General features: G+C 47.7%; 1 protein-coding gene across 3 annotated transcripts in view; it reads left to right on the forward strand.

The window, feature by feature from the left end:
- The first annotated feature begins 1,472 nt into the window (after positions 1-1,472).
- SLC38A10 (solute carrier family 38 member 10) overlaps positions 1,473-21,336 on the forward strand; it is a 46,770-nt gene continuing 26,906 nt past the window's right edge. For 2 of the 3 annotated variants that reach the window (XM_030534582.1, XM_030534583.1), the window contains exons 1-8: positions 1,473-1,842; positions 4,322-4,439; positions 8,325-8,370; positions 11,135-11,228; positions 12,585-12,728; positions 15,045-15,169; positions 18,638-18,740; positions 19,801-19,983. In XM_030534582.1, coding sequence (XP_030390442.1) covers positions 1,738-1,842; positions 4,322-4,439; positions 8,325-8,370; positions 11,135-11,228; positions 12,585-12,728; positions 15,045-15,169; positions 18,638-18,740; positions 19,801-19,983 — 918 coding nt within the window. In that variant the 5' untranslated portion in view covers positions 1,473-1,737. Of the gene's footprint in view, positions 1,843-4,321; positions 4,440-8,324; positions 8,371-11,134; positions 11,229-12,584; positions 12,729-15,044; positions 15,170-18,637; positions 18,741-19,800; positions 19,984-21,336 lie in introns of those variants that run through there. The other variant, XM_030534584.1, reaches the window with a different exon arrangement.

Below are 21,336 nucleotides of genomic sequence, written 5' to 3' on the forward strand. Positions count from 1 at the left end.
CGAAGGAGACAGCCAGAAGTAGGGGCTTGGACACATGCATGTGGTATCACTGCCCACTGAGGTGTGAAGCCATGATAATTTTATAATGGCAACTGAGCACACGGACTGTTCCTGCATTCTTTAGCCCTCTTAGCAGCAGGGTCAGTTAATCCTCATCAGTATTGCCTTGGGATACCATCGTGTCCTGGAGAACACGTCCTATCCCATGCTGCAATCATTCTGTGTACTGGTGAACCCGGAAAGTTATTCTGCATTTAGTGTCAGAGGAACTGACCCAGGGGAGAAAAGCGTTACAAAGGGCAGAGTTATTCTCATCTGGCCAGTGGCCTGAATTTTCTAGATTCGCCCTGGTTTTAATAGGTGACCCCATGTCCAGTAGCGGATCCTAAAAAGTCTTTCAGAGCTCACAGGACATCAGCATGTGGCAGCCATGTGGCCTGAGATGCTGATGATTTGGTGACAAGGGGATGACATTATATCACACCCTGAGGTGGGTGGCTTCTGGGGAGACGTCGTCACATTAGGTCACTGTGGGACAAGATTCAGATCTGTCTTGATACACTGGAGCGACAAGGCAAAGTTGACACCTTTTGAGGGAGCAGGATGACATCACACCTAGGCCATGATGCTCGGACATGAGCTGCAAGACAGCGGAGTGACAGCCCCACCCGGGGGCATTGTGCCCGGCCGCTGGTGAGGGGAATGGTGAATGGCGTGGCTGGACTGTAACGGGATGGTTCCAAGCAGTGGTATGATGTCACACATCACAGTGACGTCACAGCTTACCTCACAACGTGTTGACGTGACGACGTGACCCCATCGCAGGGCGATATGGTGACACGCCACCAGCAAGCAACGTTGTCATGGCGACATCGCCGTAGGTGGTGCCCTCCGGCAGGAGCCCGGTGAGCTCCGGGCGGGTCCGCCAAGCCGGCAAGAGCGGCGCACACCAGGCCTCTGCGGGGCCCGCGCTCTCCTCTCCTCTCGTCTCGTCTCGCTGGTGCGGCCCCTCGCTTCCCGGAAGCGCCAGCGGAGCACAACCCGGAAGTGGCGGGCGGTTGGGCCGGGCTCGGCGCTGCCGCGCGGAGGGAGCCGATCTGAGTGCCCGGGGAGCATGGGCCGAAGCGCGGGGGGAGGCCAGCCGGGCGGGCACCGCGAGACTCGGGCCCCCGCCTGAACCCCGGGCCGCTGCCCCCGGGCGACCCCCATCGCTTGTCCTGCCCCCTCCCCCAGGATCTGCCCCCCCATCGCTTGTCCTGCCCCCTCCCCCCGGATCTGCCCCCCCATCGCTTGTCCTGTCCCCCCCCCCGATCTGCCCCCCCATCGCTTGTCCTGCCCCCTCCCCCCGGATCCGCCCCCCCATCGCTTGTCCTGTCCCCTCCCCCCGGATCTGCCCCCCCCATCGCTTGTCCTGTCCCCCCTCCGGATCTGCCCCCCCATCGCTTGTCCTGCCCCCTCCCGATCTGCCCCCCCATCGCTTGTCCTGCCCCCTCTCTCCGGATCTGCCTCCCCCGTCGCTTGCCCTCCCCCTGGGATCCATCCTCCCATCACTTGCCGTGACTCCCCCCATCTCAGGCCTCCCCACCTCGGAGCAGTCCCAGCCTCTGCGCGGGAGCCCATTCCCGCGCCGCCTTTCCCCTCCCGTGGGGTTCCCCGGTCCCGCCCGACCCTATCTTTTGCTCCATCCCCGGGTGGTCCGGGTTCATCGTCCTGCTGGGGCTCCCAACCCTGCTCGCCATGGCGTCCTCTGCAGCTGCAGGGTCCAACTGGGGCCTGATCATGAACATTGTGAATAGCATCGTGGGGGTGAGCGTGCTCACCATGCCCTTCTGCTTCAGACAGGTGAGTGCAGGCTCTGTGGGCGGGCTGGAGCTGGATGTGGCACCCAAAGCCTACACGTGGCATTTGGGTGGAACGTGCAACATGGAAAACATTTCTCTGCCCCGCAGAGTAGAAACAGATCCATTGGTTACAGCAAGGGAGCTGAACTGCTGCATTCAGGTCTCAGCTCTGCTGTGGATTCGATGTGTGTCACTTTGCCTCAGTTTCCTTGCCTTTAAGGTGGGGTAATACTTAATGGAGTTGTGAAGAGTGAGTGTAAAAAAGCACCGCGGCCTTTGGGTGAAAGGCACCCTAAGATTGTGTCAATGCGAATACGTTCAGGGAAATTGCACTAGCACTAGGTGCAGCTCTGTGGCAGGTAGCTACAGTAGGAGCCCTGCTGCTGACCATTTACCACTATGTTACCGAACAGCAGGTACAGACAGCTGGGTTGTTATGATCTCCTCAGCCAGTCTCTGCTGAGGTTCTCACTGTTGGTAGTACCAGAGGTGGGGCAATCACAGGAGGTTTCCCAATGTTGCCAGTGTAGATAAGGCTTTGAAGAGCGAAGTTTTACAGCTGGTGCAAAGAGGTACAGCACTCTTAATTAAGGGTGGCACGAGGCCGTTGTTGCTGGCAGGTTTGTCAAAGGAGTGGCCTGTCAGCAGGGACTTCCAAGAGAAGATGACATCTGATGTGCCTTTGGATGGCGGATGTGCTTTTCTCACGCTACCTGCAAACTAGAACAACACTGGTAGTGGGAGGAGACAGAGAAACTTCGTACAATTTACATTTTCAGCTTTTTATTTTCTGAGACTGGATTCAGTTGTATCTCTTGCCTTTGAGATGTAGAAAAATCGATGTACGTTATCACTCACTTTTAAGAATGCCCACAAGCATGCTGGGCACCTTGCAGTACAGGCAGAAGGGCATGGTCCCTGCCCCAAAGATCTCATGCAGAGTTGTGCAGCCACGTCAGTCCCAGGATATTGAGAGAGAGAGAGAGAGAGAGAGAGAAAGTGGGGGAGGTAATAGCTTTTATTGGACCATCTGCTGTTGATGAGAGACACCCCCCAAAGATCTTCATCTGATTTGACATGTGGTATAACAAATAACTGACAACTGGAGGGAGGGGGAGATGCTGAGAGTTGCAGCCAGGTCACTGTTTACTCAGTGTAGGTATGCACATGCCCTGGTAGTTCAACCTCTTTACTAGTTTAAACAATTGGTGACAGGAAGTTGTGCCCATTATACAGTCACTTGCAGAGTGAGAGGATGCTCCAGCAGCTAACCAGGACTGATGTTCTCGTTTGCCCGACTCACCTTCTCCTTTGGAACAAGGCCTTCACACAGTAGCTTCTCCCCAAGTGTGAATACAAAATCAGGAAGTCGACATCCTTACCAGTGCTGTCAAGCTAGCTGGGGTTTAAGGCATTGCACACCAAGCCACAGGCTCTATATGCAAAGAGATGAGCCCTTGCTTTTCCTGTTCACAGCGTGCCAGGAGCCCCAGTGACACATCTACTTTGAATAAAATAGAACAGTTTGTAGCCACAGTGAGATTTGACACCACTTATGCCTGTTTAAAGTCGCTTGTTGTTTTCATAAGTGTTCAGTGATTAACGCTGTCCTCTGCAAACATGTATAAATCAATGAGCCAAACAATGCTGGGAGGGTAGATTGCTAGCTTCATAATTTGTGCTGTAAATGTATTGAACAGCCCCTGGTGCTTGTGGATAGGTGTTATGACAGATTTTTTACTCCTGGATCTACAGAATAACTACTTGCTTTACACATGATTCTGGGTGTGGCTACACTCGAAACTTCAAAGCGCTGCTGCGGCAGCGCTTTGAGGTGTGAGTGTGGTCACAGCGCCAGCGCTGGGGGAGAGCTCTCCCAGTGCTGCAGGTGGTCCACCTCCCCATGGGGATTAGCTTGCAGTGCTGGGGATTAGCTTGCTGCGCTCCCAGCACCACAGCACTGTTTACACTGACGCTTTACAGCGCTGTATCTTGCAGCGCTCAGGGGGGTGTTTTTTTCACATCCCCTGAGCGAGAAAGTTGCAGCGCTGTAAAGTGCCAGTGTAGCCATGGCCTCTGTTATGAACTGTACAGAACACTGCTGGAATGTGCCCTAAAACTGACTAGATGGCAGGATGCAAACAGTATTACAGCTTGAAAGTTCTGTTTCATAAATTGCTGGGGTTTAACTTTTCCAGGCAAAAGTGTTGCAGCTGAGCCATTTAGGAAACAGTTGGCTGCTCTGTGACTCTGCCTCAAACTGGGGCAAGTGAGTTAAATTGAACTAATACGTCACATTTCTACTGGCTGTAGTTGAAGGCAGGGGAACTCCCTTAATAGGCTACAGTGGGGCTGGAAATGTGCAAAGGAGCCTGTAGGTGATTTGGGAGAGCCGTAAGAATGTGTGAAGTACCAGTCGCACCAGGAGAAATGGCTTGCTTTCCATCTTGTGCTTGTATTTTTTTTTTCTTCCCATGCAGTGTGGCATTGTCCTGGGAGCCCTGCTGCTGATTTTCTGTTCCTGGATGACTCATCAATCCTGTATGTTCCTGGTGAAATCGGCCAATCTTAGCAAGCGCAGGACCTACCCAGGACTGGGTGAGAATTTTCAGCTTTGGGGCTTCACTTTCATTTATTTATTTATTTACTGCAGTTTTGCTCTGACCTCTTAATTTACAACTTTCATACTAATAGTGCTTAATTATTAACATTATTGTTAGCATAGTTTTTACTGTGGTTTGCCTTCCTTGTTTATCCCTTCCTCTTTCTTTTTGTCACCAGAGGAATCTGAGGGCTTAATTCTGCCTTTGATTGTGAAGTTAATAGGCACAGAATTGTTCTGACTCAGCAGTGCTGGAGGAGGTGCTGCAGTGCTGAACGATCAAAACACAAGGTCTCAGGAGCTGGCATAATGACTGTCTTCTGTAAATTATTGGTCTCTGTATGAAACCCACTAGCTCCCCCACCCAGTGTGCTGCCGAGGACATTGGGTTCTGCCAGTTGAGTGCCTGGCATAGAGCATAGGCTTCTTGGATCTCCACTGTCTGAGTGCTTATGGCAGAGCAAGGGGGAGGTGAGAGGAAACAGTGCACAAAGTTCCAAGTGGCCAAGAAAACAAAAACATGAGCAAGATTCATGTGTGAGATTTTGGCAGAGTTCACCATCCCTCTTCCTTATAGTTTGTCTACTCGGCATTGGCACTGGTACTGGCATCTATTTATGGCCTCTCCTCTGATTCCCAAGGATATTGCGGGGAGGAGATGCTTGGGTCTGGCCTCAGGAGTTTGAATCCTCTTGATCAACACATACAATTAAGAGTTGCTGATTGAAAGCATTTTCTTCCTGGGAAACCACGGCAATCCAGGTGGAATAGCCCCTATTTGAGCTGCTGCACCAGGGGTTAGAAATCCTTCTCTGTGCTTTTTCAGCCTTCACCTTTGCAGTGGTGGGATTTCTTCCTACAGGTGATGGAGATGGAAGTTTCTCATACCTGCAAGTCCATTCCTCTGCCTTCCTGTGACCTTAAGCCCATCCTTTGTGTCCCCAATTGCCTAGTTGCCTTCAGTGTAACTTCTCTTGGGAGTGGGTGGAGAGAATTGGCTGGTCTCACTGTCTACAAAGATTTGAAAGCAGTATGCAGTCTGCTCAGTGTCCGTGCTGTTGACAGATGGATCCCCTCAGTGCATTAAATGCCGGAGACTCATCACTTAGCTGCACAGTGCCGCTTCTGCCAAAATGTATCGACCAAAAGCAGAAAAGATTAGAAGACTCTTGTGGTCTCAAAGATTGTTCCTCTGGTACTGCAAAGATGGCTCAGTTATAGCTGAGCCCTCAGGTGGAGTCTCACACGGCCCAGCGTACCCAGTACCAGCTACCCTCTTCCACCCCCTTCCTCGCTACAGTGAGCCTTTGTGTGCTGCTTCTCCGTGGCTGAAATGCAGAGAGACCCCTTCACCTTGGAGTGTCTCCCAGGAAGACGAGATCCTCTGCACTTTCCAGAGCCAAGGAGCTCAAAGACACAGAGGGCCAGTCATGCTTCCAAACTTCCTGGCACCTCCTGTCACACAAACACTGGCACTGAAAGAAGAGCCTTCCCTTCCTCCCTATCTTTGCCCTGGGAGAGGTGCCACCACAAGCAGCCAGAGGAGGGGCAGCGCCGAGAGGAAAGACGTCCTCAGCGCGAATGAAAGCAGCACTCCTACAATGCATCCTAATGCATCAAGGTTGAGCAGCTATACACAGACAGTCTTTGTCACCGTTTGCTTGTACGCTGTACATCTGCGAGAGATCCTGGCAGCTCCTGCAGCTCATTCTGTGGGAGGCTTTGGCAGCTCTGAAAGATGCAGGAAAGTTTTGCAAATTAACTTCAATCAGCTTGCCCCTTCCGGAAGAACATTCAGATCACTAGATGCAATAAGAAAAGAGCCAGGGTCGTGGCGGTCTAGGATAAACACTTTAATTTATGCAGCAATTCCCAATGGAGAGAATATACGTATTCTGGCTTTTACAGATATTTCCCCCTTCGCTCTCATTTAGCAGCTGTCCGTGCACAGCAGCGTTGTACAACACTTTAGGATCTTAAGAAGTGAATATTGTATCCAAGTGAGTCTGCAGTGGGAATTCGGGAAGCGGGATGGAATTACCGCAGCTAGAGTTTGACCAGGACAAGAGTTAAAATAGCTCCATGCTGTTGCCAAAAGTGCTGTGGGATCTTTAAAGACCCCTGGTGCTCAGGACCAGCACCTCGTCCACTAACAGCAGGACGAGGCACATGGCAGTGAGACGAGTGCCATGTGCTGAATCACCAAGGCCACTGTGCAGCAACTCGGGTTTATTGTGGAAGAAGCCTCTCCAAATACTGACCAAATCCAGCTGTGCTCAGCTGGTGAGATTTCTGGAGTGGCTTGGCTGAGTAATTTTGCACAGTCCATCTCCTCCTTCCTCTTTGAGAAGATAAAAGATCCAATTTTCCAAGCAGCCCCAGATGGGGACATCTGGCATAACATGTTTGAAGACTCTTTCTCATTAAACATGATTTCAGAGTAGCCAAGGACACTGATCATTTCAGAAAATCCCACGCCTAGACTGTAACCAGTGGCCGTCATTATTGCTCAGAGGTGCCTGCACTTCTACACGCTGTAAAAAAGAGGTTTATTGGGGTGATGCAATAGCAGCCATCCTTTGTGGAAATCAGGTCATTTAACAAATCATCTCCAGGAAGGTGATTTTTCTTTCCCTGATTGCTCGTCTTCCTGCATGCCCAGTCCTCAGGTACGCACAACTTAACTGTCCCACTCAACATCTGCTTCCCCTTTTTGCCAGGACCCTTCATGCAGGAACAAGACAAAGTCCAGAGGTATTGCTTGCTCGTCCCTTTAAATATTGCAACCTGTCTGCATGGACAGGTGGAGCCAAGGAGCCCCAGAGATCTAACAAAGACTGGATTTCACCCTACTCTTTACCATGCCATTGGCTGCCTTCTGAGTTACTCAGCAGGACTGGTGGTGTCTTCCCACACACTTTCCTTCCCACTGTAGAGGTGGCCAGTTGATTTCCTTCATTTTCAGACTAGGGAGGTTCCAAGGAAATATGGGATGTACGATAACATTGAAGGTCATTGAAGGCATTTCCAGAGATGAACAAACTATTTCTTGGCTACCTTCAGGCACGTATACTGTACAGCCACTGCTGGAGAAGCTCAGCGGGGAAAAACAGGCAGTTCTCTGCTTAATTCTTCTAGAGTTACTTACCCAGGACTAATGCAAAAACAATGTGTGCTCTGTATTCGAACTGGAGGTCTTAACTGCCCCAACCCCCCAGTAAGATGTCTACAAAAGTAAAAGCAGAGTTTTCTTGGCTCTTTCTTTTCAGAAAACACAGTCATTGAAAGGATACTGATCATTTTCTGCTACAAGCTACAGCCAAAGTATAGAAAAAAAAAAGTCTCTTGGCAAAATCCCTGTGGTGTGGGTTGTGAATGCTGGGTATTCTGGGAATGGAGTTGAGCATTCTGGGCATCATTTCAGATCTCCCATCCAGCAACATCAGGCGACTCAGTTATAATGGGAAGGAAAAAATAAAAATGGGACCTTGACTGAAATTTTGCACTGTAGTAACTTTTTGTCATACAGCATCTTATGCATGCATATTTTTCTCTTCCACACTGACTTTCTTCTTCTAATGGTTGTCATGTGTAACTGCTACTTAGCGCTGCTTTTTTTTCCTCAACAGAGTAAAAAAAGAACCTGCTTTGTATCTTTCTTTCATCTTTGTTCTTGTCTTATGTGGGTTTTGATATTCGGGTGGCATGTCCGAAAAAAGAAAATGGGAGGGTGGGCAGGAGAAACCAACCCCAAAATGCAAAACTAGCAGATTCCTGTCATATTGCCCTTCATCACAATTACTGTTAATTTCGAGCTGATGTATGTGTCACAGGCTGCACCCTCCCTTGGCTCACTGTGGTGTTTTTTTCTCTCTTGCCAGCATTTCATGCCTATGGAAAAGCAGGGAAAATGCTGGTGGAGACCAGGTAAAGAGCTATTCCTTTAAAATCGAAATAGTTTTAATTAGTTTATTTCTGTTAATAAAAGGCTTTTTTCCAAACTCCTACAGGGCAACTGCCTCACCATGTCTTTATTTCTGACCCTCCTACTTTCTCTTCTTCTGAAAGCTTCCCTTGACACCGAGAATTTGGGCTGATTGCGAGCTGGTTTGTAAGACATTCATTCAGATAGACAGTAGCTCCCTGTGCACCCCTTCGTTTCTGAAGGGAGAGGCAATGTTGTCTAGTAGTTAGTGAGGGACTGAGATTCAGGAGACCTGGGTTTCATTCCCTGTTCTGCTACACTTATTATGAACCCTTGGTCAAATCACTTATGGTGTGATTTACAGAGGTGATGAACATAACACTGAAATCACAGAAGTTGGATGCATTTAATATCTCTGACAATCAGCCCATTAGCCTGTCTTGTGCCTCAGTTTCCTTCTCTGTAGACTAGGAGTAACACCGATCTTCCTTAGTAAAGCTCTTTGAGATGCAAATTTAATGGAAGCAGTATCTGTTTGGGACAGAGGACTGGAATCCTGATTTCATATAATGACAGTGTAGGCCAAGGTCTCTGACTCTTGTAACTGTAATATTTCTGTAAAAGCAGCAAAGAGTCCTGTGGCACCTTACAGACCAACAGACGTTTTGGAGCATGAGCTTCTCATGCTCCAAAACGTCTGTTAGTCTATAAGGTGCCACAGGACTCTTCACTGCTTTTACAGATCCAGACTAACACAGCTACCCTCTCTGATACTTGTACCATTTCTGTTCTTAAAAATGCCATTCATGAAGCTTCAGAGGACACATAGTGGAGCTGGAACAGTCTAGTTGGCCTTGCGTTGCTGTTCCAGGCGAGGGGTGGCATTGCAGCCCATTCTGTAGAGCAGAGGGTCTTGTGCTGTGATCTGTGGCGGTCTGGTTGATGTTTTGGTTCTGGCCCTTGTCCTTATTCCCAGCTGCTAAACTGCTGTAAGACAGCTAAAAGCATACCCAGTACTTTTCCAAGATCAGAGGGGTAGCCGTGTTAGTCTGGATCTGTAAAAAGCGACAAGAGTCCTGTGGCACCTTATAGACTAACAGACATATTGGAGCATGAGCTTTCGTGGGTGAATACCCACTTGGTCAGATGAAAGCTTATGCTCCAATATGTCTGTTAGTCTATAAGGTGCCACAGGACTCTTCGTTACTTTTCTAATGTTACTTTTCCATGCAAGCAATAGCCGTGATTACCACAGGGAGATAATCAGAAATGGGAGGTGAAGTGGTCCATGCAACTGTGTATGGAAGGGGGAAGTGGTTCGTGAGACAGTGCCCTCATTAAAATCTGGTTAGCCCTGTGCAAATATCTGCAAACCTCTGTACTGCAGTATAGATTTCAAGCGCAGTCCATTACTGCTGATTGTGGAGTGGGCTAGTCTTGGGCTCCGAATACCTCCCTGTAATCTTATTCCTATGATCAATGGTTAAGAAATGCAGAGTTGTCCTCTTCAAGGGACCCTCCAAACTGAGCTCCAATCCTTGGCTCCCAACAGCGGTTAAACTAACTTGCATGCTGTTAGCAGAACCCTGCGGGTCCTTGGCGACTCTACAAAGACTTTGCACACAGGAGGAAGCAAACTGGATGGAGTTTTGTTGGCTTCAGCTATACTAGAAATCATGTGGGTGAACTTGTGCCTGTGTATGTATTCCCATTGGGGTTCCACTCGGGGATGGGCTCTGCGTGCCGGGATACTATAAACTCCTTGTTCTCAGCACTGAACAGGGCACAGAGATGTGCAACTGACTTGCAAAATGTAGGGTTTGCCTACATTGAGACCTTCGGGAAAGCAAAGCTGAATTAACTAAAGGTGTCAGTTTAAAGTGCATAGTTAAAACAAATGAAACCTCTGTGTGGATGCTCTCATTCAGAAGTCAAGTGACTTGAGGCCATTCCTATACCATGAGAATTGTAGCATGTAGTTTTAGCTTTGTAGTTATGCTGGCATAACACTGTAGTGTAGACGCAGCCTGCAGTGACAGAAGGGGGTTTTCCGTTGCTGTAGGAACACCGCCTAAGGTCCTGAGCGATGGTAGTTAGGTCAATGGAAGCATTCTTCCATGGATCTCGCTGCATGTACACCAGGAATTAGGTTGGCATAGTTACTGTGCTCAGGAGTGTACCGTAGCTATATCAACCTACATTTTAAGTGTAAACCAGACCTTAGTTTGGTTTAGCTTAATTCACTCAACTACTCCACTTTAAATTTACACCTTTAACTAATTAGGCTTAACTTTCCTGCGTGTCCAACTATAGACAAGCCCTTGTACTGCAACTGCTTAGAGTAGAATCCCAAACTGTTCCAGCTGACTTTCGCTCCACTTGATAGGCCTTAATTTGCTGTCAGTGGTAATAGCAATGGGAGCTGTGGTGCAAGTGAAGAGTCAGTGGCCATTGGCATTTTAAGCACTGTGCCCTCCAGATCCCTCTGATCTGGGAACAGACGACAGAGTGGTTAAAACGCCAGTGGCTGGTCTCCACTAACGCTGCCACCAGGGCAGCTTCACTTTTGGGAGGGACAGCGAGAAATTTTCCAAAGAGAAGTCCAGTGTAGATGTAGCCATGGTGAGCGTTGCAAAATGCTAATCCTCTAGGAATGCAGGCAATATTACTTGCAGGTATGTGGTAAGTGCTGCATTCCAAGGGAGTTCTCTGCTCCAGAGTGGAATTTAGATTTCAAGCTTTTCATTTGTGTTTGTTTCTTTCCAGCATGATTGGGCTGATGTTGGGAACCTGCATTGCTTTCTACGTTGTGATTGGTGACTTGGGATCAAACTTCTTTGCCCGGTTGCTTGGACTACAGGTAAACTTATGATCACTTGTACTTGTCCAACAATTTAACGAGACTGTGATTGTTGGATAAGTACATCATGCTGTGTGTGTTATGATGCCGCAGAGAGCAACCCGGCTTAATGATATCAGCAAGCTACATCCAGGTCACTTGCTATTCTCCCATTTTAAAGGTTTTTGGCGAGTGTCATGCACTAGAACATGAGAGCAGCTTGCCGTGTCAACACCTGGGAGTTCTGATGCATGTCAGACAGTGGGATGTATACAACTCCTGACATAGGAAACAGCACGTGCATCAAAAGAGCTCTTTTAAAAAAAGTCTCTGTCATGAAATACGTGGCCTGCTGCAAATCCCAAGTCAATTTTCTGCAGAAGTTGGTACATTCTGTCCCTCTTCATTTGCTCAGCCAGAAACTAAAAAGCAGTGAGACATAATTCTTCTGCCCAAATCCTCATCCCTATTTACCATTCTAGTTCAGAATTCTCCTCTTGCTCTCAAACTATAGTACTTCGGGGTGTGAAGAGGAAGGATCGGGATACCTCAGCCACGCGCTGATCTTTTCACCTCTTCAAATTAAAATACACCCAGTGACTCCTCCCTGCCCCACTTTATGTTGATACTATTTCTGAGAATGCCTCTCCCTGTCTGTGACGGGAGAGGCACTCTGTTCCCTGGCACACAGCTCTCCAAAGGAATAATCTGCAGTTTTTGGAGCTGGGATGGGGCAGATTGGGGACGTGAAATGGACATGTCGCAGGATCTTGGAGTGGCTGCTCCAATCTGATGCTGTTGAGCTCTGATTAAGGAACTGTGAAGTTAAAAAGATGCATTGTGGCTGCAGCCAGATTAGTTATTAAATATTTCCAGGCATTTCAGAGTGTTCTGCTATAATAAATACCAATATGAGTTTCTGATTAATTTTCTGGATCAGAATTTTCAAGACTTCCATTTCTATTTCTCGCCCCCCCCCCCCCGCTTTTTTTTTTGATGCAAGGTTAATTTTTATTTAGTTGCTGGAAGTGCATACAAAATATTCAAATAGTCTGTGTTTGGATTATTGTTTAAACCCCCAAGAATCTGCTTTAGAGTCGATCTGTCATGTGGTATATAGAGCAACAGTGGCACCCAGTGACTGTCTAGGTTAATCACAGACCTTGCTGAGGAAATAGCAAGCTCTCTATCTCTGAACCTTTTCTTATGGTCAGGAGCATGTAACCTCAGATTCCTAGTCTCTTCTGTTTGCTTCGTGTCTCCGTCTTGGGGATAATAAGCTATTTTTGTCGATACGGGCCCATGAGTTCCAGTTAATAAAACAGAGAGATCTCTGTATGCTCTGTACTTTTGTTCTTTATGCTGGTCCTTTTTCAGGTAACTGGCAGCTTCCGGATAATCTTGCTGTTTGCTGTCTCCCTCTGTATCGTCCTTCCGTTGAGTCTCCAGAGGAACATGATGGCTTCCATACAGTCGTTCAGTGCTATGGCACTGATCTTTTACACTGTCTTTATGTTTGTGGTGAGTATCAATGGCGGGAAGACTTTGTTTCGTTAGTGGGGGGAGAGATGGTGGTTAATTCATCTGAAAGAGGTCCTGATCCTGCCAGCTTTTCCGTGTGGGAGGGACCCCTGTATGGCAGCCCAGTGGGGGTCTTCGTGGTCACAGGGGTTGCCCACCAGGAAGAGCATGCAGGTTCGAGATCCAAGTTTGAAATGCAGTACTGTATTATTTTCTGTTAAATATTGCTGACTCCGCATGGGATAATTGTTGCTCTGATGCCCACACGCTTATCCACATGGAAATCAGAATATACAGCCTTATTATATAGGAATTGGCTAGCATATCTGTCAGTCACTGTGAAGTCAATACACTGTGACAGCTTAACCAGATTGTGGCTTGCATTTCACTGTGTGTTTACCAGTACTGTGCAGCTTATAGCATTCTGAATTTCTGATTACATTTAGGGACAGGAGATGGGGAAGACATACACGGCTGCAAAATGAATTCTGTAATGTAATAGCTTTTTTCCTTAAAACTCATAAAACCTTGATCTTTAGGGAGAAAAATGATTATTTTTAAGGACACAAGTTTTTACACTGCTTGCAATTTTTGTATCGGTGGTAAATGTCATTGAGCCAATAAGCGTTTTTCTTCCTAAATGGTAGCACATTAAATTGCTTATGCAGTGAAGACCTCATGAACACACACAGGTGGTGCAGGAAAATGTTTGTTTTTAGGCCTTATGAAAAAGCTTCATCTTGAGAGAACTGGTACCAACCAACTTGGTTAAATAGGAGGCGCTGATGAGTTTCCGTGGCTTCCTGAGTTGTACCAGCCTAGAGGAGGATGTTGATATGTTGAAGGTTCAGAGAAGAGCTGTGAGAATGATTAGAGCTTTGGAAAATGTGCTTTGATAATGATCAACTCAAGGAGCGCAATCTATTTAGCTTAACAAAGAGAAGGTTAAGGACTGACTTGATCTCAGTCCATAAGCACCTAGATGGGGAACAAAAAACTGACTCTTCCTGTTTAGCAGGCAAAGGAGTAGCAAGGTCCAGCGGCCGCAAATTGAAGCTAGACAATTGAGACTGGAAATAAGGCACTGTGTTTGTAACATTGAGGGTAACTACTCTAGAACAGCCTCCCAAGGTCTGGGGTGGATTCTCCATCACTGGTAACGTTAAGGTCAGGATTGGCTGTTTTCCTGAAAGATCTGCTCCAGGAACTATTTTGGGGAGGTCTTATGGTGTGTCTTATACAGGAGGCCAGACAGGATGATCACAGTGTTCCTTCAGGCTTTATAATCTGGGAAACTCACCCAATGACACCATTAACTGTCTGTGGAGACATTGATTCTCTTACTGGACAGCGGTACTTCTAGCCCCAAGTGTTCAAAATCATGTCAGGCCCCCAGAATATCCTCAGACTTTAAGAAATAGATCCTGAGTTCTTTTTATCTGGCCACCTGATTTCTGAGCTCCTAGGATGCACTTTGGTTGCCTCAAACTATTCTCTATAAGAATGAGGGCTCGAAAGGAAAGCTGTGATCATTACAATCATGAGATGCCAGGAGCTGGGACGTTAAGAAAAATACCACATGTCATTAAAGTTGGCAACACTGACAGAATCTCCAAGAGTGTCAACTCTATTCAAACTAGTTTCTAAATGGACATTTGGATATATTTACCTTCTGGTTCCTGTGCAACCTAATGCCCATCAGTTCCCTTGTCCATGGCACAATAGCTCTCTTAACCTATCCCTGGTGCTTCTGCTTACCTCCTTGCCATTGACCCTGGTCTTCAGAGCACTTGCATTGTCAAGGGGGCTTGGTTGGGCAGTATGCAGGTGTCTTGTCTTATCCAGGTGCACTGTTTTCTGTCATCCATAAGCAAAATTCTCCTGTGTCTCCTGCTTCCAGTTTCTATGGCCCCAATGCAAATGACTGCTCAGGAGCAATCCGATTAGCTGAGTGCATCCCTCATGAACTGTTCTAACTCTGGTGTGTGTGCAGGGGGTCGTGGTGCCCGCTAGCAGAATAGCATCAACCATGGAATGGTATATGCCTTTTATCTGCTTGGCAGCCAGAGGTGACCCATACACATAGCTGGAAGGTTGATAACCTGTGTTGAAGGTGAGAGGCTGAGACTGGGAAAACTAAGGAATAAATATCCAGCTGTGAGGTGCAGGGGAAGTTACTCAAAGCCTCTTCATCCTCCTGATGCCTGCCCTCTGTTGCTGCCTTGGCAATGTTCCTGGCAGCGTGCTCCCTCCCCTTGGGTCTGGTTTGGCATCTCTGCTGTTTGGCTCTTAACCTCTTTTTTCCTTTGGCTACAGATTGTGCTCTCCTCTTTCAAACACGGCCTCTTTGGTGGGCAGTGGCTGAAGCGGATCAGTTACATGCGCTGGGAGGGCATTTTTCGCTGCATTCCTATCTTCGGCATGTCTTTTGCCTGTCAGTCGTAAGTACCTGCCGTTCTAGCAGTTGTTTTGTGAGGGCAAAGCGTCCCAAGGATCTGAATGGGATAGCTGTACTTTAATCACAGTGTTTTACAGCCCACTGAAGTACAGCGTCTCATTCAGTTGGGACTCTCTTGTTACCTTGATGGGGGAGGGAGTTCGGTTTCACTCGAGAATTATTGTGCTTGAGCAGTTACTTGTTCATAAAATGCATTGGGTCAGATGAATCCCTGGTGTGCCTTACATTGCCTTCCTTGGAGTTACACCAGCTATGAACTTGACCCATTGCTTGAAAATCATGGTTTAATATCAGGAAAAGAGACCTGATTGTTTCCATCCTAACCACCATCAGAGTTCCCCCGCCCCCTGGAAAATCTACATGGGCACCCTTAGCCTCACCCAGTGTAGCTGAAAATATTTGAAAGAAAATGGCTTAATTCTTGACTTCAGATTGTTGCTTCTAGTTGCCCACTTCTTTTAATGAGGCTTGGGTTTTTGGGCGCACAGCGGCATGGTGCTGAAGACAGGGTTATTTCCGTAATTCCAGCAGCATTACCTTCTCCACCAAAATGACAAGAGCCAGTGATTCATGCCTGGTTGAAGCAGCAGCCAGCTCAAAAGAGAAGTGTCAATCCAAAGGTGGACACAAAAGAGACCTTCAGCATTAGGAAGACTGGCAGAGCTGGTCGTTCCAGCGAACATGCAGCAGGCCAGTAATAAATTAATGTGACAAATAAAATGTGTTCATGCTGCTGTGTTTACACCCACCTGTGAGATCCAAATCATCATTTCCCACTTAGCATCTCTCTTGGCAGCTTTGTTTCTAGCAGAACACGCTCCAGTCTTGCTGTTTAATGTCTCCATTATAATTGGCGACAGAAGTTGTGTTCTTTTGCAGCTTTACCTAGTTACCACTGTAGGGTTTTTTTTAAATAGAAAATTGTCCTTTTCTTGTGGTTGCCTCTTAGTAACCAGTGCACATTTTTAGGGAGTTGGAAACCCAGCAAAATTATATGGTCTGGACTAGTGTGTGCATCTATCTAGCTAAATATAGATTCTGTTATACCACTTAAATGGCAATCCAAACCTACAGCTAAAACCTATATTTTCCCCTCACCCAAGCATCAGAAAAACATGCTGTCTCCAGCTCATGTGATCTCACAAGCATATTATTCTCTGACTAGGGGTGTTTAATTTTGCTGACCTTCCAATCACCTTTAGAAAAAGACTTAATTCTAACATAAAAAACATATTCCTTCCCTTCAGACATATAAATGCAACATACAGTGGTGACAAGCAGAATGCACCATTATTCTAATTTATCTTGAATGTATGATCATACTTGTAGATTCAATTCCCCTGCTCTTTGAAATGTATATTAGCATTGCTGAGCTCAGAGAAGTGTCCTACTTTCAGCCATTATGCAGTGTGGTCTAGTAGATTCACCGGGGGACTGAGAACCAAGAATCTCTGAGTTCTGATACTAGCTCTGCTACAGTCTTCCTGTGTGACCTTGGGCAAGTGTCTTAACCTCTGTGCCTCTGTTTCCCCATCTGTAAAATGGGCTTATCCTGTTTCACAGGAGGGTTGAGGGTTCATATGACCTGCCCCTGTGCAAACCCATTATCCTAGGTTCTGATGCCAGTGAAACTGGTGTAACACCATTGAGGTCACCAGTACATCAAAATCAGAATGTGGTCCATTGGCTGCTGTGGGTTTGGAGTGGCGCTCAGGGGTGCTGTGAGGTCAGTGGCAGCTTGTGGGTACTCATTATTCAGGATAAGACCCTGAGTCTAGTCAAAAACCGAGATGGGCTTTACCGTGGGGATGAAGATACCGATTGACAGGAGAATGGAACTAGTTCTAGCCACCTCTGAACCAAACTCAGGCTTCTCTGGCTCCAGCTCGGACTTGCCTTGCTTGTGCCCTCTTCTCCTTGTTCTCATCTCAGGGACACAAGAACTGTCAAAGGCATGTGATCTGAAGATCTTTCTCAAATCCAAGCTGAGACATTATATTTACTTGATCACCAGTGAGGTGAAGGTGCCTAAACTAACAGCATATGAAGCATTTGTCAGGAGAAGGCATCTGGTCTGTCTTTGCCCTTCCACACCACCGTTCTGTTTTAAAAATAAAACCAAAGCACGTCAGGATGTGCTTCTTGCTGTGTGCATGTCAGACGCTTGCCCCACCCAGACGGGATTTTGACTGGCAGGACGGCATGGTGGCATGTGGTCTAGATTTGAGGGACTCTGCAGCTGTGACTAGATGGGCTCTGATGTTCGACCATGGGAGGATTGGCTGCAGCTCGAATTCACGTGGCACTCTTCCCCCCCCCCCCCCCCCGGTTCTGCTGCATTGCTATTGTGAGCCTGGACTAGAGAGCGGTGTCTCTGCACACAGTGACTGCTCTGCCTCTGCTCCGCTCCAGCCCCTGCTGGGCCTGCTGCTATTTTGGAGGAAAGTCCGTGATGTCTGGCAGTTGCTATATTAAGGGTTTTTATTTCAAGATCAGTGAAGAAATTTAAATCCTACATGACCCTGAGAGAGAATTTATCTCTTGGGTCCCCATAAATACGTGACTCGCTCAGTGCTATATGTATGGTCTCCTGCACGCATCTCGATATGCAGTTTAAAGGGACAGCCCAGTTTCCTTTGGGCAGAACATTTTGGTGCACAAAAGGTTAAGATTTTCCCAGCTTGGCTTCCGTTTCACACAGTTTCTTTTGCTGTCCATTGGAGTTGGGGGTACCCCTGGCCCGTCTAACTTACCCCGCCTCCCCTTGCTCTCTCAGCAGTACACAAGAGGTGGCCACTTGGATTAGAGCAACAAGAGGTTAATGAGTTGCTGAAATATGCACCTAATGATGTAGAAAAAGTGGATTCCATGTGCGTTCCAAGTACATAAATACCCCCCAATCCTGTGTAATTGACGCTTCCAGTGTTCTCTGAACTGGGCTCTCGCAGTGGTGCTGAAATATGCCAGGCGCTGGATTTAGTTCTGTTTGTTTAACTTTTCTTTTAGACAGTGTGATGCTCTAACCCTCTTCCCGCTTTTATTCTGTAAACACTGCGTTGCTTTAATTATCAGCACAGAGCGCTCCAAGAACAATAATCTCTGATGTGCTGCCTGGAGCCGTGCCACTGGTGTTTCAGTGGAACAAATGGTCATTCATTTTGCAACACTTTTGAACCAAGATGTTTACATCACACATTTAACTCCACGTGGTGGTGGGGGATGGGGAGAGTGAATATTTTTGCAACACTTGAAATTGTGAGTGTTCTGAAATCTCTTGGCATTAGCAATATAAATTGTGGACTAGCCGTGTGTTTACGCTCCGTGGGGGGAAGGTGTCAGAGATTTTTCTCTGCTGGGCTGTAGCAAGAGAACTTAGGGAATGCACTTGGTTTTGCATCTCTCTGGAAAGTTTCCTTGAAACTGCTTAATATGTTAACCTGCTTTTCTGCAGCCAGGTCTTGCCGACCTACGATAGCCTGGATGAACCATCCGTTAAAATAATGAGCTCCATATTTGCTTCCTCCCTGAATGTGGTCACCACCTTCTACGTTACGGTGAGGAGCCTCTACCCTTCCTTTCTCCTCCCTTTTCCCTCTGCCTCCCAAAAAAGTGACTTTTGGGATAAGCTTTGGAGCCGTCATGAACTTCGCTGTCATGAGATGGGCCCGGCGTTATTTGCTCTCGAGGATGAAGAGTCTTTCTGCGGAAAGTGAAATAAAATGGGAGGGGGCCGCACTGCAGGTGCACAGAGGTGTTCAGAGAGCCCAGGGTTTTGGAACAATAGGTCCCATTGAGCAGAGTTGGCATGGGGGCTTTAGTCTCTTCTTTTCCATGTGTAGTGGCTGGGTCTCGGTCTTCCAATCATGTAACTGGAAGTGGAGATGCCGTCCAATGAGCTGCCGTCTCTAGCGAGAGCTGCCCATCAGCCTGTTGCAATTGGAAGGTTATAAAGGAAGTTATGCCTCATAAAACTCCAGTTAATAAAATCCAGTTAATAATTCCCAAGAATAGCCTCCCATGTGAGCTAGGTGGCTGCATGGGATTGTATTACAGCCTCCCTCACTGGGGGCTCAGGTTCATGGGACTCGGCAGCCATCTCAGCTGCAATGCTTAATCCCACTAGCAAACTCAGACCAATTTAAGGCACTGGGAAGGCAGCTGCTCAGCTCCTATTATCACCCCTTCCAGGGGGTCCCCCAGTTAAACCCGTGCATACCTGCTAATAATGTCAGTGGCTTTTAGGTAGAAGCTCCTCCAGCCACCTAGCTTGATTAGCGAAGATCTTATGGCTTGGCCGACTGGAAGATCTGCATTGTAGGAAGTTGCCACATGGTCCTTTCTTAACTGGGCATTGCCCTGTTTTAATTGACATGCTTTGCTCTGTCCCACTTGTCTGAGTAGCTGTGGGGCTTTGCTTCTCTTCTGAAAAATTTCAAGTACACGTCCCTCCTGCAGTCACTCCCCTCTGCCCTCCCTGGCTTGGTAAGCAAAGTATCGTACAAGCTGCCCCAGTGCCGTAAGGGGGGGTCCAGTGGGAGCCCCCGGACTCATACTTATGATGTTCAGAAAAGGCATGTGTGTCACCAGCACTCCCTTCCTTTTCCCCTTGCGCAGGTGGGATTCTTTGGTTATGTGAGCTACACGGAAGCCATCGCTGGGAACGTGCTCATGAACTTCCCCTCCAACCTGGTGACGGAGATGATTCGAGTGGGATTCATGATGTCGGTAGCTGTTGGGTTCCCGATGATGATTCTGCCATGCAGACAGGCATTGAACACCCTTCTCTTTGAGCAGCAGGTAAGACCCTCCTGCAGGCTACTCTTGGCCATGCACCATCGACCCTGTCACTTTTCAAAGGGCCACCTTTATTTTTTCCAGTTGACTACACAGCTTGGTTGATGGCACTGCATTTCTGATTAGCTGCAGATACTTGGTACTGAGAGCGGATGAACCCTCAGCCCCATCCACTGTATTGCAGCTTCCAGTGAAATTGGAACTGCCTGTGGTGTGCTAAGAGGGGTGGCATGAGGATCACAGCAGAGCTGTTTATAAATCTGGCTCTGTGAAAACGTGACTGTTCTGAGCAGTTGTTAATAGGCAGCAGTTCTGGAGTCTTGTCCTCGCATAACACAGAATAATTGAATGGGGAGAGGTGCTAGGATTGAAACCCTGGTATTTGCTCTGCCACCCCCTAAATGGAGGTCAGATGCAGTGCTTGTTCCCTGCTCCAATAGCAGTTTGCAGACCTGGCTTATACCAAGTGTCGGACAGTACAGAGCCGAGGTTGTTCTCTCTCGGAGGAGTAGGAGAGGAGGAATTAGTCATTAGAAACACTCCTTATTTCCTGCTGCTCAGACCGAAATCCCAGCTCACGTCCGTATCTAGCTCAAACTCATGGTCCCCATCTTCAGAGCTCTGCCCAAGTTTACTCCTCCTGACACCACTCCACCTGCCTCTTCCTGCTCTCTCTTTGAACTCAGCTTTGCACCTTTAGCTATTATGCCCCGAACAGTCAGTGGTCCCCTTCTTGTGGGCCAAACGTCCCCCTGCTTCATTCAGATGCTTCCATTCCATGTCCTGCTTCCTCAGAACTGTTCAGTGATGATCAGCTATAGAAATACAACTTAAACGACATCACTGCATCCCGCATTTTCCCCATTCCTGCAGGCAGGCCTTCTCCCGGCCAGGGTTGTATGTTGTGACTATACCGTCAGTCTGCTGGCAGTAACATGTTCTCGCCGTGTTGAACAGCACTAAGCCTGCTATCGGTGCTCAGTAAATAACAGGGAGATATTGTGGGCATGTTCGGAGACCTTTGTGTATTCACCTAAAGAGAAACCTCTTGGGGCAGGAAATAAATGGCATGCAATTTAGAGCTCCAGATCCTGCCGCTGCAGTCCATACGATGCCCCTTGGCTCTGTTCTCATGTTCTGAGTGGTGGTGGCCCAGCTGGTGAAAGGAGTGTGGTCTGGAGCAGTAAGCCATGGAAATCGGGAAGTCCTGAGGTTTAATCCTAACTCTGCCCAGGACTGGCTGGATTATTTTGGGCGTGTCGCTTTGCATTTGTCTGTACAATGGGGAGAATGCTAACTCACCTATCTCCTAGGCAGGTCAGGTGTCTCAGTTAATGCTTGTGCAGTGCTTTGAAC

Source organism: Gopherus evgoodei, chromosome 15 (assembly GCF_007399415.2).
Source record: "Gopherus evgoodei ecotype Sinaloan lineage chromosome 15, rGopEvg1_v1.p, whole genome shotgun sequence".
Taxonomy (NCBI): domain Eukaryota; kingdom Metazoa; phylum Chordata; order Testudines; family Testudinidae; genus Gopherus; species Gopherus evgoodei.